The 15398-nt window shown below is 45.8% G+C and overlaps 7 protein-coding genes across 8 annotated transcripts; 6 read left to right on the top strand and 1 right to left on the bottom strand.

The window, feature by feature from the left end:
- Positions 1 to 26: 26 nt before the first annotated feature.
- Positions 27 to 221, top strand: BDCG_17421 (uncharacterized protein; the record flags this gene model as incomplete). Its single annotated transcript, XM_045426550.1, has 1 exon — positions 27 to 221. One exon carries the CDS (start codon positions 27 to 29, stop codon positions 219 to 221), a length of 195 nt encoding a protein of 64 aa, XP_045281888.1.
- Positions 222 to 935: 714 nt separating this feature from the next.
- Positions 936 to 1342, top strand: BDCG_17420 (uncharacterized protein; the record flags this gene model as incomplete). The annotated part of the gene is made up of 1 exon (XM_045426549.1): positions 936 to 1342. One exon carries the CDS (start codon positions 936 to 938, stop codon positions 1269 to 1271), a length of 336 nt encoding a protein of 111 aa, XP_045281887.1. The 3' UTR covers positions 1272 to 1342.
- A 466-nt stretch (positions 1343 to 1808) lies between these two features.
- BDCG_17419 (uncharacterized protein) lies at positions 1809 to 2224 on the top strand. The gene has a single exon (XM_045426548.1). It carries the CDS (start codon positions 1928 to 1930, stop codon positions 2171 to 2173), a length of 246 nt encoding a protein of 81 aa, XP_045281886.1. The 5' UTR covers positions 1809 to 1927; the 3' UTR covers positions 2174 to 2224.
- A 4635-nt stretch (positions 2225 to 6859) lies between these two features.
- BDCG_06875 (uncharacterized protein) lies at positions 6860 to 7145 on the top strand (the record flags this gene model as incomplete). Its single annotated transcript, XM_045422632.1, has 2 exons — positions 6860 to 6982; positions 7074 to 7145. 2 exons carry the CDS (start codon positions 6860 to 6862, stop codon positions 7143 to 7145), a joined length of 195 nt encoding a protein of 64 aa, XP_045278229.1.
- Positions 7146 to 7827: 682 nt separating this feature from the next.
- BDCG_17418 lies at positions 7828 to 9980 on the top strand. Of its 2 annotated transcripts, XM_045426547.1 has the most exons (3): positions 7828 to 7913; positions 7990 to 8061; positions 8190 to 9670. In XM_045426547.1, exon 3 carries the CDS (start codon positions 8481 to 8483, stop codon positions 8916 to 8918), a length of 438 nt encoding a protein of 145 aa, XP_045281885.1. In that variant the 5' UTR covers positions 7828 to 7913; positions 7990 to 8061; positions 8190 to 8480; the 3' UTR covers positions 8919 to 9670. The 2 variants fall into 2 exon arrangements, with proteins under 2 accessions (XP_045281885.1, XP_045281884.1); XM_045426546.1 differs by having other exon boundaries at positions 7828 to 8061; positions 8169 to 9980.
- A 34-nt stretch (positions 9981 to 10014) lies between these two features.
- BDCG_06874 (uncharacterized protein) lies at positions 10015 to 11422 on the top strand. Its single transcript, XM_045422631.1, has 3 exons — positions 10015 to 10322; positions 10379 to 10582; positions 10659 to 11422. Exons 1-3 carry the CDS (start codon positions 10209 to 10211, stop codon positions 11019 to 11021), a joined length of 681 nt encoding a protein of 226 aa, XP_045278228.1. The 5' UTR covers positions 10015 to 10208; the 3' UTR covers positions 11022 to 11422.
- Positions 11423 to 11738: 316 nt separating this feature from the next.
- Positions 11739 to 13148, bottom strand: BDCG_06873 (uncharacterized protein; the record flags this gene model as incomplete). The annotated part of the gene is made up of 2 exons (XM_045422630.1): positions 11739 to 12384; positions 13027 to 13148. 2 exons carry the CDS (start codon positions 13146 to 13148, stop codon positions 11913 to 11915), a joined length of 594 nt encoding a protein of 197 aa, XP_045278227.1. The 3' UTR covers positions 11739 to 11912.
- Positions 13149 to 15398: the final 2250 nt, after the last annotated feature.

The raw sequence follows: 15398 nt of genomic DNA, 5'->3' as shown, positions 1-15398 counted from the left end.
CACATACCGGTAATAAGTCAGCAGACATGAGATTCTTGAAGATATCGGGAACGAATAATAACGCAGAATCCCGGTGGCACAAGAACCGTATGGCAGTATCTACTCGTGGGGTAACCAAGTGCCGTTTGGTACGACAATGCGCCTCCTCCCGCGGCTCCAATGCCCCGCTGAAAATAGTACGACCAGGCAAAACGGGCCCGAATAACCCGAAGGAAGTATGATGCAGTTGACAGCTGGAGGTCTAGCCTTGTGCTCTGTGCTCTGTGCTCTTTATATGTCCGCCATACAGCGGCGAAAGAGTAGCGCAGGGGAAACAAACGGGGACCTATCCGAGAGCGAGGGTTTTGCAGAGTTCAAGTGACGTGGGACGAAATATGCGATGGGTTAATGGCCGTTGAATTGTCGATTGAAACCGGTTTTGACGTTGTGTGAGGGGCTATTGCTTGAGAGAAACGCAGCGCTCACTGAGGAGTTTCTTTGGGCTTGGATCGCGATGGAGATTAAGGGTGAGTGAGATGCGAGGGGGAAAGGCCACGACTGGCTATACTATCGCGCAACACAAGGCCATTCACGCAGCACCGGCCTCCACAACGACGCGGTGAATTGGCGAGAAAGAATGGGAGAGGAGTCGCTGTTATTGTTGTTGTTGTTGTTGGGAGAAGTCTGTGTGATGATTGTCAGGGAAGAAATGCAATGAGTTGTCGTTGTTTCGGCGGGTTTGCTGTCCAATGTCCACTAGTCAGTGCTAGCCGCGCATGGGCAAACAGGAGGCCGGCTAGTTCCATCCAGCATCCAGCATCCAGCATCCATCTCAGACTCGCAGCCATGCACATTCCCCAGTCTGCGAGGCGGCTCAGGGTCGTGCAAAGGGTGGAAGGTGGCTGAATGGCAATTCCAGCTACTGCTATTGGCGATCAGTCTGTGATTAGATCTAGATGCCTGCCCTCCTCCTCCTCCTCCTCATCCTGTTGTCCTACGTTTCCTATATTGACATCAAGTTCTTGCAGGATTTACGACTATTACTCCGACTACTGAACCTACTGAACGACCCATCTCCCAGGTCTGGCGCACGCGGAAACAAACCGTGGAACGTTCAGCCATCGAACCTGGGTGGGATGGGCTGCTGCTGGCGGCTTAAGGTTCGCCATCAAGCCACCGCCCAATTATCAAATTATCAAATTATCCATTGCACCATTTGTCTGCAAATACGGGCAGTAATTGGCCGAACAGCGCACTATGATCTTAGCTGCATTAGCCTTCCGGCCCGCTAATCCAGCCCTGGAAGCAGCCAAGAACTTTTTCAAGGGTCGATTGGGAATCTTTATCAGAAAAACCTATCAGCATGAGAACAAGCGTCCGTTGCCCAATCAGATGGCTATCCCGAATAAATGGCGACGGGACGGTGTGTCGGCTCGTCCCCATGTGGGTTTTATGTAGGATAGAGGAAATTCGTGAATCGCGTTTCACCATTCCATTATGGGTATATGACTCTTGTCTTGCCCATTGCATGGGGTCCTAAGCGGCATGATGATGGAGGTTAAAACAACATTTCCTTGTAGGATCTCGCTTCACCGTGTCACCTATTTACAACTAATAAACAACTCATTATTACAGTTATCATCCCGTGAAACTTTCTTCACTTCGCCTTATTCGCATGGTGTGTCGAGACCTAGCAGATTATCAGAGAACATCTCCTGCAAATTATTTACCACCAATTATTCAACGACAATCGTATTCATGCACTCATGATCGTCAAGCCAATGAAATTGTCACACTCTTTGCCTCGCCTTTCACGACCTACCTACCAGTAATTTTACTGTATGGCAGAACAAGAATCTCGAGCAAAATCCGTTTGCCATTGTTATTATTACCCAGGCAAGCCCCGCGATGGAAGGAATTTGGAATGACAATATGAAAACATGCGAATATGGCAAAAGAGAAGCGCAGACGACAAAAAAGAAAAGCAGAGCTTGCACTTCTGACAACAGGATGCGAAAAGGTGGCTGAGGATATTGCCGAAAAATTGACGCTATTTAGCTGGTCCGACCTGAGTCTCCACGCCTCGATGACCAAACCGTTGAAGATTTTCAGAGAGCTGGCTCCTTTGGCACGGTTCAGCGTTTCAGAACGCATTGTGAGCCAGCTGAGCCCCTCCTGCAATCTTGGCCCATAATTCGACCAGCCAGCCAAGAAAAGACGTTAACTAACACCCGCTGTTGAGGAATTTTAGTTAGAGCTGACACTCTTTCCTTGAGGAACGGATGCAAAATTTCTGTGATGATCTTCCGCTTTGAACGCCACCTTTCTGCTTCGAATTATCGGGTTTCTTATAACCTGTAATCCGAAGACACGGGCATTGGGGTGGAGTTCATCCATTCACATCCTGTGTCCTGTGGCTTCCAAACCAGCGTCCACTCATCAGCTCAGGGCTTTTCTGATGTTTTCGATTTTATGAGGGGTGCGGTGAAACGGAAACGACCAGCAAACAAAATGATTCTTCACACAGGAATGATTGCCCCATTGGCGGTGATTGCTCAAAACACCTCAGAAAGCTCCATAGCTCCAAATATTTCTGCTTGTTCGCTCGCTTTCTATTATGGTTTGCTTTCGAATTTATACTGCTTGCTTCGTCATCCTCCATTTTTAAAACCTACACCACTTCCAAATGGCTGAGCCACAGGAAAACAAAAATTCTGATTGTTTACAATTTTCATTTTCAGTCAGCTGAACTTAAGGGCCTAGCGACAGCACCACTTATAACCCTGCCATGTTCAAACGCTGCGTGAGAGTGGTCATCCTGAGAACTGTGAAAATATATGAGAGACGAAGTGCTCGTTAACTCTCTCTACGGCATAACGCTCTACTTATATGGCCGGGAAAATTTTCAGCCTGACAATCCAATCAGGCTGCATCGTGAAACCAAAACCGCTCGCTCTCGCGTCCGGTCCGTATAATCCCCGCGTCTGCGGCTGCTTCCGGTTGGAACCATGCAGTAGCGACTCTGAAACAAAGATTGCGAGTTGCCTGGACATGGGTTGATGCTAGGATTGCGGCATCGCGGCTCAATCCTGGTCGTTTTCACTCCCCTGAACAAATCCGTTGACTTATTATTCATGGAATTCGATACACCCAGTGAGAAGTGGCTCCAATTGAGCGGTCCCATGCTTTTTTTTTTTTTTTTTTTTTTTTTTTTTTTTAATTATATATCTCTTAAATAACTCACGCGTTGGGTTGAGGATTTTCTTTCGTCGTGCAAAGCATCGATCTATCGATCTATATCCCCTCGTCTGGAGACGACGACACAATTAGTGTAATTTTCTGCCAACCCAATTGATGACTTGCTTATCGGCTGGAAGCCTCTAATTCAGCTTTCCTATTGGCCATATCAAGGCAGTAAGGCACGACGCTAATTGTGTCGTCGCCTGCAGTTGAGGGATACCCTACCAATACTTTATCTCAGCAAGCTCAGACGCTTCTCCAGATATTCATTGCTGTTTTAACACTGGATTGATGATTATGTCATGAGCTAACCTCAAATAAGCAATAAGCTAACCCAAATAGTAAAATCAGGTCATGTGAGTGATGTTATCTTGCGAAGTGTCTGAGAAGAAACAGTTCCTGATTGTTAGCAACACAGGAAGGATTTGCTCAGTACCCTGAGTATGGAAGAGAATTCCAACTCAACTTCATAGATTCATCATTTCTGTATCATCTTGAAACCTTAGAATAACAATGTTCTCATGACATATCTGATTTTTATATTCATATCTCAAGTTCTTAGGATAGAAGTATCACCTCAAAGTTGACCAGTGTGTTTTTGAACACAGGAATTTTAATTCAATTCCTCATATAAAAAAAAGCTCTTAGAAATTCTGAGATCAAAAAATATGATCATTTTTAAGAGTATACATCTATCTTAAATATAGATTTTTTTGAAATATTAAAGAAATATTTCTATTCTTCTTCTCTTTAGCTATAAGCTAAGGTGATTTTCAAATCTCAAAGATATGTGGGTATATAGTAATAGAAAGTCAAAGTTGAAGAATCTGAAAAATCCTTGTAAATCTCAGGAATCTCCATTGAAGATGGAACCATTTCTTCTCAGACCCTCTGGCGAGGATTGCTCTGAGCACATGACTTGTATCAAAAGTAGGTTAGTGTCATGCCGGATTAACTAGTTAATAATAATGCTGCAACCCGTTCAAACCGAGCCAGAGGGTCTGAGCCCGCTGAGATAAACCAATACTAGTCAAACCATTTCACGGGAGTTTACTTCCGAAAGTATGGCGCCAAAGTATTGCTATCCGTCTCGACCACCTGAAAGTCTACAGAGTACGGAGTACTCAACTTCACATGTATCACTTTCAATGCAAATGATTCGATGCAAATGATTCGTGTCTCCAGTCGCGGTTATTCCTCTCAGGAAGAGAAGACTGAGCGCGCTTTGGTTCTCTGCAGACAATCCTTCACTAATGAGGAAAGGTCAGTCCCTTCTGCAGAAGGAACAAGTTGCCGGTTCCCATTACTATTTCCTGTGGAACTTCTCTGAAATCTCGAGCAGATCACCCTCCGCTCGGCGGATATATCTGCCAATCTTGTGAATCTTTTCTCATTTTTCGTCTTTCTTCGCCACTTTCTAGTTTCCAGTCCCTAACCAGCCTGCTTGACCGAAAACCAGCGGGGCAGGTGTCTCTCCCGGCAGGCGGATTACCTTCCGGTCCCGATCATCGGACATGTCTCGCGAGGCGATGAAGCGCATCGAAACTGAAGAGACTGGTGTATCATCACCCATGAATACTGGTGGAATGACGAATAATATAGTGGTCTCTACCTCCCCTCTCTCCTTTTCTCCTTGCCTTCGTCCTCCCGCGCTTGCTCAATCCGTTTCCAAACAATGCAATTATTATTGGCTCAGGTTGCAGATCGTAACACTGTTCTCGGACAATTTAATATTCTTTTTCTTCTTTTTAAGCCACAATTATTGAACTCGATCGTTCCCTCAGTCTGCGCACTATTTTCTTACATGCATTCCATTCTTTTTGCAGGAATGGAGCGATACACTCCTTTGTTAGACGAGGAGTTTCGGAGCTCCGATGGACTAGCATCGACTCATCTGCGCCTCCCGTGGTTGCACATACCCGCGTCGAACATTCTAAATCGTTAATCAGACCCCAGAAAATATTCTTCAACCATTTAATCACGAACTACAGACTGTAGATGCAGCAGCATTGGCTGGTTCCCTCGCTGCCAATAATTCTCTGTTTGCAACATTTGTCCGTTTGAAGCCTCTAGTATGCAGGGATTATTGGTTGTTAGGTAAATATATTATAACTATTCTTGGGCAAGTAGAGCTGACAAATCCGCTCGTGTAGTACATTCGACAGCTATCCCCATCCAACAATTGATTGCTGCCGAAGCATTATTTACGAGCTCGATCATGTACATGTACAGTACATGTGCATCAAGTTGAACTAGTTCGTTGACCCTGATCAATAATAGGGACCGCAACTGGCTTAGCGGCGGCAATCTCGCTTTCTATCCCCTATGATGCGTGTTCTTAATGCGTGTTCTTACCGGAAATTTATATTTCCTTCACTACTACTGCAGCTCTTATCTACTAGGACATCACTTGACAGGGTTCAACAATGATATTTATTGCCCGTGATATTTTTCCGATGTCCAGGCTTACCTTTTTCCAGTCTACATTTGGGGTGGACGATTGTAGGCCACAAGCTCCAGTGGGCAAAGAATCTTTGCGAAGGGAAAGAGACAGATATTCTTCTATACTTCAATAAAGATATCTTCGCCATTGCTATGGTAAAGGATTTCTCAGCTTACTAGAGCCAGCTAAAGGCTACATGCCAGAAATATCTTAGGTAAACTCGAAATCTATAGCTCGACGAGAAGACGGATCGGCCGTCGAAAAGAAAGGACCCAACAGCAAATAAAATGTATTTAAAATATAAAAGCTTGAATATACTCGTGCTTCTGCCGGGGTGGTTGATTCCAGGTATAACCAAATCGAGTCTAAAAGGAGTAGCATTAAGACGATCTATAAAGCCAGAATTTCCGGGAACGTTCTCAATTTGACATGGACGGGAAGTAGCCAGCACATTTCAGCTGTTCTAGTGTCGTCCTCAGTTACAAATATTAAGCTGTGGAACTGCTTCAGACATTCATGAGCAGATCAGTTTCTGTGCTCGAAACTACAAAGTAATATGATGTTGTATACGTCAGCAACGCAAAAAGACCTACTTAATCCTTGCATTCAGACATGAAGAATGATGTGCTCACTGTAATACATCCGCTGTTCATAACTAGAGATATGAAACAGCAAACTCAAGTTTCGTCTGGCCCTTCCTCCCGTCCCTATACAATATCTTAAGATGGGTTACCCTTACTAAGGTTTAATCCTTTTGGCACAATGGTTAACACCCCACGTCATCTTTTTGCCAGATGAGATTTATACACGAACATATGCAGACCGCCAAACAGACACCACATGGCTGAGGAGTTTTCAATCCTGTGCCGTTATGGTGACATTGAGATCTCAGTTGCAGTTTCCCCCCCATCAGTTTGTATGGGACACATCACGCACATTCCATTCTGCTTCCTAGGAACAGCTTGGGTGGTTAATCTGGCATATACCGATACCATCACGTCTCTCAGCAGCCATGAAACTTGCTAGCCCGGCGGCTATAATCCCTGAAGAATCAAGCTCCCAAAAGTATTGCGACTAGAAGGCAAAAGGTCAGTCCAATAATTGTATAAGCTGTATACTTGGAGGATTCCCCTGCAAGTACCTGCTGACTAGAGAAGGCTCAAAATCAGGTCTGAATAGAGCCAGATATTGATGAACATGGCCAGATCACAAGGAATTGATGCGCCCCAGAGCGGCCCAGATGGACTACTAGTGGTATCCCTTGACCCAGTAGACAGCAAAGAGGATATAATGGGGTCTTTCACTTCACTGAGGTCTGATGTTAGCAGCTCAAGTATTCAATCCTGCTGACGCTTTCTTCTTCTCCTTCTTTCAAGTTGACTCATGAATGATCAATGCTCGTTTTTTCCAGTCTTACTACTTCGAAGTTTCGACAGTAGACGGCTTTAGGGACCTAGAGCTCGCATATCCTCTCTTGACATGAAGTTAACAGTTCTGGTATGTGCATCTGCTTCTCTTATGTCAATAAATGCGCGGCCTGAATATCTCTCCCTCAAAATTTCCAATGTCAGTTATATTCACTGGAACCTCACACAAAAGCTGCACACAACGAGTAAAGGTATCAACTCCACGTTTTGGGGACCGGTAAGACTTGTCAAGTAGACAATGCGTCCGAAATAGGGTTCCCCGGCTCTCTCTGTGTTCTTCTCTCAATGAAGCTGGCCACCAAATAAAACTTGCCCTTCGCCCTACGCTCCCGGTGTGGAGTACCCATTTTGTTTCCAGGCGGATTGGGACATCGCGCAGAGAGGAGCATGGAAACAGCGGGATGAGCCAAAAACATCGGTGACTTTCTCCGAGAATGAGCAGGTATGATATGATATGTACATGTACGTAGGACAGGCAGAGATTCAAACACCGTCCCAATCGCACTCTGGAGAGAGAAAGGCTGGTGGAGCCTCGTAACTAGGAGACGAAAGATCGCATCTCCAAAATGGTCTACCTTAGGTGATGAATTCCCAACTGGCAGAAGACAGCATGGTAGGACGGCCACGCTGGGCCACCCACCCTCCTTTGGCCTCTTTCTCCACCCAAAATAAACTCATTTTCCAACACTAGCCCAAAAGTATGTTCGTATCATTTTGTTTGGGGGCCACCGGCATATTTATCCACAAAATGCTTTGGCCCCGGGTTCCAAGGCTGGGCTTGTTAGCTCGGTAGGAGTTTCGTTAAAATTGCTGGTCTGAGATACGTGCGTCTGTACACATTTCCGGTGTTTCGTCTGGTTTAAACTCAAACAGAGCATTGACGGCAAAATTGCCAATTAGGACGCCGATCACTATCGTTGTGCTCCAGCATTCTGCATATCCTTGAGAAATGATTTGGTAGCTAATCATCTTGTCTGTGCCTGGTTCCGCTGTCGTATCCTTGGGGTGTTATCGACGCCGATGCCTTTCCTCGTGGCATTGGTCACTTCTCATGTCTAGAATGGCTGACTAAATTATAGGCTGCTTACTGCATCCGCTAGATATGTGTCCCAGTGCTTACCTCATACTGCTGGAGAGAGAAAAGCGTGTAGTTATGTATGCTGGAACGGTTAACTACCGATTGATGCTGGTGGTGAGCTGCTCTGCTGGGATACCACTCGACTTCTCCCGAAATGAAGATAAGGAGGGAGGGATGAGAGAAAAAAGGGAGAGGGTCGGGTGATGGTCGCCTTGGAATAGCGTCCGCAACGCCGATGATTTTGACCGGGGCTTCGGGATACTAGAGGATTGCTGTCAAAAGCGCTCACCGCTGGAAATAACCGCCGTGACGCATGGAAATTGGGGCTATTTTAAGAGGATCTCTACTTGAATACCCCAAGTTCAGCCCTACGCCAAGGGGAAGTGATAAATGTTGCCAATCACAATTCAGCATTCTGCCAGGCAAAAATGACCAGCAACTTCGCGATTCGCTTTTGCATGCTCCTACTGGCCAATATCTTCCCGAGGCCGATGCTGCGCCTGACTCTATGGGGTTAGTTTCTGCCCAACTAACCCTCACGCCAAACGGGAAGATAGGACTCGCGATCATTCGAAGTGAACAGTTCGAAAGACTAAAAACCTTTCTTCCATGCATTCTGATTACCACGGCAGAAATAATAATAGCACGAAAGAGAACGATTTGCGGTGGGAATGCGGAGCGGATCAGCTGGTGCATTTTCTTTAGTCCTCATATTCATCCCAGCGGATTATTCACGCTGCACGCCAGGTAGTTGTCAAGGGCTTTTCAACAGTGGGAGGCAAACAAACAAGTTCCATAAAAGCAAGCAAGGGAGACAAACGAGGGCTCACATTCAATTCCTGGAGTTCGAGTCTACCCAGGTCAGCTAGGAAAAGGCGGCCGACACCTCTCCGGAATGGCGATACGATGCAGAGTGGCAACAGGCAAGCGGTGCTAGCCTTGTTGGACTGCCAAATCACCTCCTGGCGTGGTCGATGATAGAAGACTCATGAGATTTATGACCGTCCCGAAATCACAAGAGAAACTTCCCGCCGCCCTTTTTATCCCCAGAATTGTGTGGATATCTCTGCCAATAAATATCCATTAAACTATTATCTCAACCAATAGTCGTGCACCGCGCCGATACTCTGAAAGAGGGAAATGGAGGGGAAACGGAGGAGTGTCATTCGCGTTTTTCAGGATGGATCGAAATCAATCCGATCTAATCTGTAGTTTTAGCTTGGTCGTCATTGTAACTACCGGCCAAGTAAAAGGAGTTATAGTTAACAAAATAATGAAATGTCCAAGGTTCAGCTAGGGATTCACCCCCTGTTGACTTTTCCGGTGTGTTTCCGTGTACAGAGAGGATTCCCCTCTATAGGCCCATGTTGATGGAACTGAAAGCTTGTCTCAAGGCGGGCATTGCGCACCTCGAGACCGCGCAGCTAAACCGGTTTTTGTATGAAGGGGTGGGGGTGATTCAATTGTGCTTATTCCGTGGCGGAACATGGGGCAAGATGCGCAAAATATTCCTCAGACAGCATAGCATCACTCAGCAGCGAGGCGCCATGACATGACCCAATGCCATCCGTTCGAATTATATCGCCCAATTTCTCTTTCATCGTCCACTCGGCATATACGAACCGGAGAGAGCTTTTAGCATGCGTCTGGTAAACCTTGCTATTTTCACGGGAAGCGAGTCATTGCCAATAATCACTAAAATATCGCTGACAGCGCGCTCAGCGCACGTAGTTTCTTTGACTTATTAGTGCTCGGGGCCAAGAGTCGATATGAGCTGTGATATTTTCGGGATCAAGATAGTAGGAGGGTGGCGGGGGGGGGGGGTTGTCCTAGAAATGGCGAGGAAGGTTTTGTGGAGAAATTTGCTTATATTATAGAGAGACAAACCCCTTCAGATGTTTGAACCTCGATTGTCGCCTTCATATTTCATGCTGTTTGGCAATCAATCACCCAGAATGGTGATTGCTCCTACAATTACATACCAATATTGAATTCGTGCTAGAATCGAATCTTCCAGGGGTATTCTTCATTCATATTGGAAATGGATTACAGATTCGCCGTCTCTCCTCCCCACTCCCCTGAATCATTACAGCTTCCTTTCAACGCTGGACCAGCAGAGGTTGCTTCAGATCTATCCAGCCCCACATCTCCCAGCGTAGGCCTGCCTCAATCTTACATTTCACCTGGATTTTGGCTGATGAATGAATTTAGGGCATGACACATTCGATATACACAAACATGGGAACTCCTTATGACATGATTCCGTTTGGCAACGATTCAGCGCCTTACTATGACCCCATGGCAGGGAAGATTCCTGTAGAATATATTGGTTCCACCACACTTGATGAGCATGATAGGCGACGAAATAAACCAAATAGTTCTAAAGACAAGGAAAATGTTTCCAACATGCACCTAGTAAGCATTGATGTTCAATAACGTTCGATATCCCAAATTCAGTGACTTACAGCTAACCACATCTCCAATCTCAAAGAGGCGGCGCGCTCAAAATAGAGCGTCTCAACGTGCGTTTCGAGAAAGAAAGGAAAGACACCTGAAAAGCCTCGAAGGCAAGCTACATGATCTTCATAGCAAACATCAAAATCTGCTTCAATCCTATCACCAGCGAACAGAAGAAGTACAGCAACTCAACTCTCGCATTCAAAATTTAACCGCAGAGCTTGATCTGCTGAGATCAGCGACGGACGGCACGATTGACGACATTCTAACACCAGACAAGTTCGATATCGTGCCATATACAATGTCAAGTTCCGGCCCGCAATATTACTTTGATAAGGAGGCTTTGAAGACGAATAGCGATCAAGGGGAATACAGCTCTAACTCCGATGGGTTGTAGAAACAGATGGCTTGTGAGGGAGCGGCATATTGGGATGACTTGATGATATTCCTATTTCTATTCTATTTTTTTTTTCGTCTGGGACTCTGCTTGTAAATAGAACACATGCTCGGCGCTTACAGGGTGGTTGGTTATTCCTTCTTTTCGTCTACGGATGTAGGTGGTTTTGAAATGATCCGAATTAGCTACCTTTTAATTGACGCATGATGTGTATTCCTACGAAGATTTTGGAGACTGCTCCTTTGTGCCTGGGCTTGACCGCTCCCTGTTTTCAAGCACTTCATTTATGTTTTCATTAGGCCTTGCAAAGTTCGCCAATAACTGCAGTCCGATACCGCTGATATCCTGCACAAGTTCTTAGAATACCAATCCCTAATGCACACCAATTTAATAATGCAATACCTACCCAAGTCGCCTTGTCCTTATCAGGTGTCAGGCCCCCAGTCAGCTCCGACTTAGGCAGTGTTTAAAGTCCCCAACTCGTGATAAGAGGTTGAGACAACCTAATATACGCTTAACATATAACCTTGAAAGGTACCAAAGTTTGACCGTCGCAGCGGAGATCAAGTCAGCCAACCAGAAGCCTGATAAATGGCCCACAGCCCCACCTAACCTTCCAAATTAAAATATCTTGGCGTGAAGGTAGAACCAATCACATCTCCAGAAAGTTGATATTATTCTATTTCCGGAATAGCGTCCCACGCGAGCTTATTTGATGAATAATCAGCCCTAACAGTTGGCCGCTAAACTGGCTTGACCGCGTGGATGGCCGCCCCCAACAACAATAATAATACGTGTATCTCAACACCTTCCTCGCATCAATCCAATCCTCGCCCCACCACGGCAAAAATATGACGCTGCTATCCTTTCGTTTCTAACTTGAATGGAACATTACTTTAGCCACTCTCTCATGCCGGCTTCCATATAATCCAGACCAAACAGGGATCCTATCCTCAGCCGCAAAACGAGGGCGGGCATCCCCCAATCCCCGAAAATAGCAGCCGGAAAACCCTCAATCTTATTTGCCATTAAACAGGGTGGATTCATGGCTTTCATTATGCTCGTAAATTTTCTTGGAAGAGTTCGCCTCCTTGAGGCCACTTCGGAGGACTGGGTCTCTCTGGCCTTGAAGTGTCGATCACCCAGCAGGGTGGTGACGGTCTGGCATCCCACTTCCGGAATGCGAGCTCGGCTTTGACGGCTGACACCACCTACAGCCGAGAGGGAAGAGTTGGTGGTTATGTTACGGGGTTTTAAGGTTGACTCGTCGTAAGCCCAGTTGATTACTGGGTGACACGAAGCGAGCACCTGTCCGCCTCTGCGGGGGATTGTTGCTCCTCCGATTCTTTCATGATTTGACAGGCTACAATAGTAAGGTCGTATCGAGCCTCGTTACTATTTTATTTTTATGGGTATCAGAAGAGGTTTGCGAAGAGAAAGTCTAGGCGTTTTAATAATATCAGCAGCTTCGTCGCTGATAATTCTACTGATTAGGAGGCTAACCGAAAGAAATATTTCAGAATATTTGGCAATCCACTGACCAGCTGAGAGGAATGATAATCATGCCACCATTTGCTTGACTACACGAAACTTTGTCTTGTTTATTAGAGTTTTTAGGACTTCTGGCCCCAGAAAGTGCGAGATTTCGTGATTCCTTGTTCCGTCCTGTAATGGGCATCTTAGAATCCATCTATTAGTTTTGGCAGCCATCCGTCCAGCAGCCATCACACCACTTTACTGGTCGACTGCGGGCGGTAGATACCGAGGTAACTTACTTGATTACTGCCAGATCGGAATTCCCTTATCTGATTCGTTAACTAAACCAGGAATGGCTCCATTGATTTGAGGAGACATCTACTCAAAGTTAAGGTTAGCTGTACAACTTCGCGGCAACCATGGTGATCCACGCTGCATTAGATTACCCGCAACATCGGAACCCTCGATGTGGCTCTCGGGAAGCAGAGGATCAAATATTTCACTGGGACCAATGGCAGCCGATACCTACCAAGGCTCCAGAAATCGGTGAACGACCTCCGAGACTAACACCATCTGGAGGTCCCAAGGTCGCGGCCCAGTTTCGGTAATCGAACGCCGTAGCCCAGCAACGTGGGATGTCCCGACTGACATCGGGACCCAGCTCGGCAATGACCAAGCACTATGTCTTCTGCAACTATTTAAAGCCGCCCGTGCAGAACACAGCAACCGCAACTCAGTAAAAAAGCTTAAAGCAACGTATGCAGGCAACTGCCCACCGTGCATATCAGAGTAACTGCAGAATCATCTGGATCCCTCGCTGGTCTAGCTCCACCTCCACCATTCCAGGGTCAAAACCTTCCTACCTAAACTACTACCAAAGCACACTATCGCGGAGATCGTTGTCAAAGCCTGGACCTCTAGTTGTGACGGTTATGGCTTCCTATTGATGCGGAAATGATGCCCTCGTAGGATAGACCATGAAACAAGAGCGGTTGGCACTGGGGCTGACGCCAGTAGCCGCTACCTGCCTCAGATTCTCGACCACGTTTTGGCTCTACTTGACTAGAGCACTTTCGCTATGTTGCGAAGGAGATTTATTCAACATACTTCATCGTTTACAATAATACGCTAATTCTACCTGACTTTTGTACAGTACAATTCCACCTAACGGTTTGGTTGCCGATATCAGACATGCCTGCAAACCTTACTAACGATTCTCAGAAATTCTCCTCGATTTTGGATATATAGTTTTTGATTGTGGAAACCCTCACTAAGCCACAGGTCCCTTACATAGATAACCTTCGCTTCGGTCTCGGCTTGTCAGACGTTATTCCGTTGCCCAACTATGAATACTGTCAGCCGCTAAATAATATCGTTCGTCGCCTGGGGAGTTAATTCATGAGCCAGCACCTACCGTTCCCAATGTTACATAGATACTTCCCCTCGTGTTGGTCTCGCATCCTTCAAGCCCCGCTATCAATACCCCTAGCAGAGGTATGCTAAACGTAATGTACATCAAGTATCAATCCAATCCGCCTCTCTTCCTTTTATCCTGCCCCCCGACCCCAGGGGCCCCCCTTCCGGGCGCGGTGTGGTTGCTCTTCCCGCAGCTTCCCGCAGCTTCCCACTGCTCAACCCCCTTCGCCTCTCTCACCCTTCCATTCCATATACTCAACAATAATCCACAATTACACATTTTCTCCGACCTATTACCGTTTTTTTCTAAATTCAGATTTAACCCTATTGTACTCTGCTCTCTTAAAGTTAATACAAGTAGTCACTGAGAGTTGTAAAACACTGTTGATAGAGCTGGGCATACCCATGTGCAACAGCTATATTCTACTATATTTATTCTTATTCTTCTCCCGTGTCACACTGCACATTCCTTCCACCACGCCATTTTCGAGCCAATGAGCTTAATAGAGGTGTTATAGTAACGTAAATGCGTCACTTGAAGAACCGCTAGTGAATTTCGTACTATCGTCGCGTAAATTTCGATGCAGTTTCTTCTCTATACATCAGATTCTGCGGGAATATTTTATTTGAGTGAGCTATGAATGTTGTATTACACGTTCGACCGGTAGAAGGGAAGGAATTCTTTCTTAGCTAAGATATCGAGGAGTGTTTATAGCCCGAAGTCAGGCTTATAAACCTCAGGTGTCATAGAATAGAATTATCTCACAACATCAGCAGATCCAATGAGTGATGAAATGCTGTCAACACTCCTTTTTTGTCCCTTTCAAAGAAAATGATAGCTCATATCGCCAAATGGCATGTGTTTATCATATGCCAGCTGACAGGTTGCTTGCTGGATGCGGGTATAAGTATGACAAGGGGCATTTAATGCGTGAACTAGTGTAGATATGCTGTCGCCCTGTCCAGAATGCTGCTTGTAAGGTGATTTACAAAGGAATGTCTTTCTGACCTTCTCCGTTTTCAGCTTTGGGAACATATTGTACTGCGGTACATTACATGCACATGCACATGCACATGTCATAGGCATTGCAAGGATACCGGCAGGACATTTATTCTCCACTCCCTATATTTTCTAAATCATAAACCCCTGAGGAGAAGCCAAGAGATGGAAGCGAACCCTTTAAGCGTATCTCAATTGTCAAAGGGAAGCACACAGGGTTGTCTTGTGTGGGGCTAAAGGGGGATATGCTACCCACCCCTCAATGATCATTACGGCCACCTCATCTGCGTTTGAGTACATAAATTCCGCAGATATTTTTCACCACAATCTTGCACTGCTTCTAGCCAGAGGCCCATGTGCTGGTAATATATGTAAAACCCTTGTAGACGCAGACTTGAGCTGTAGATGTATTGATTTTGTTTTCTTGTTTTCTCATTTTTCTATCGGACTTCCCCGCTGCTACAGAACAATGTACTAAATAGTAG

This window comes from Blastomyces dermatitidis, assembly GCF_000003525.1.
Source record: "Blastomyces dermatitidis ER-3 genomic scaffold supercont1.7, whole genome shotgun sequence".
Taxonomy (NCBI): domain Eukaryota; kingdom Fungi; phylum Ascomycota; class Eurotiomycetes; order Onygenales; family Ajellomycetaceae; genus Blastomyces; species Blastomyces dermatitidis.
Note: the sequence above shows the minus strand (reverse complement) of the source record. Positions and strands in the feature narration are given on the sequence as shown.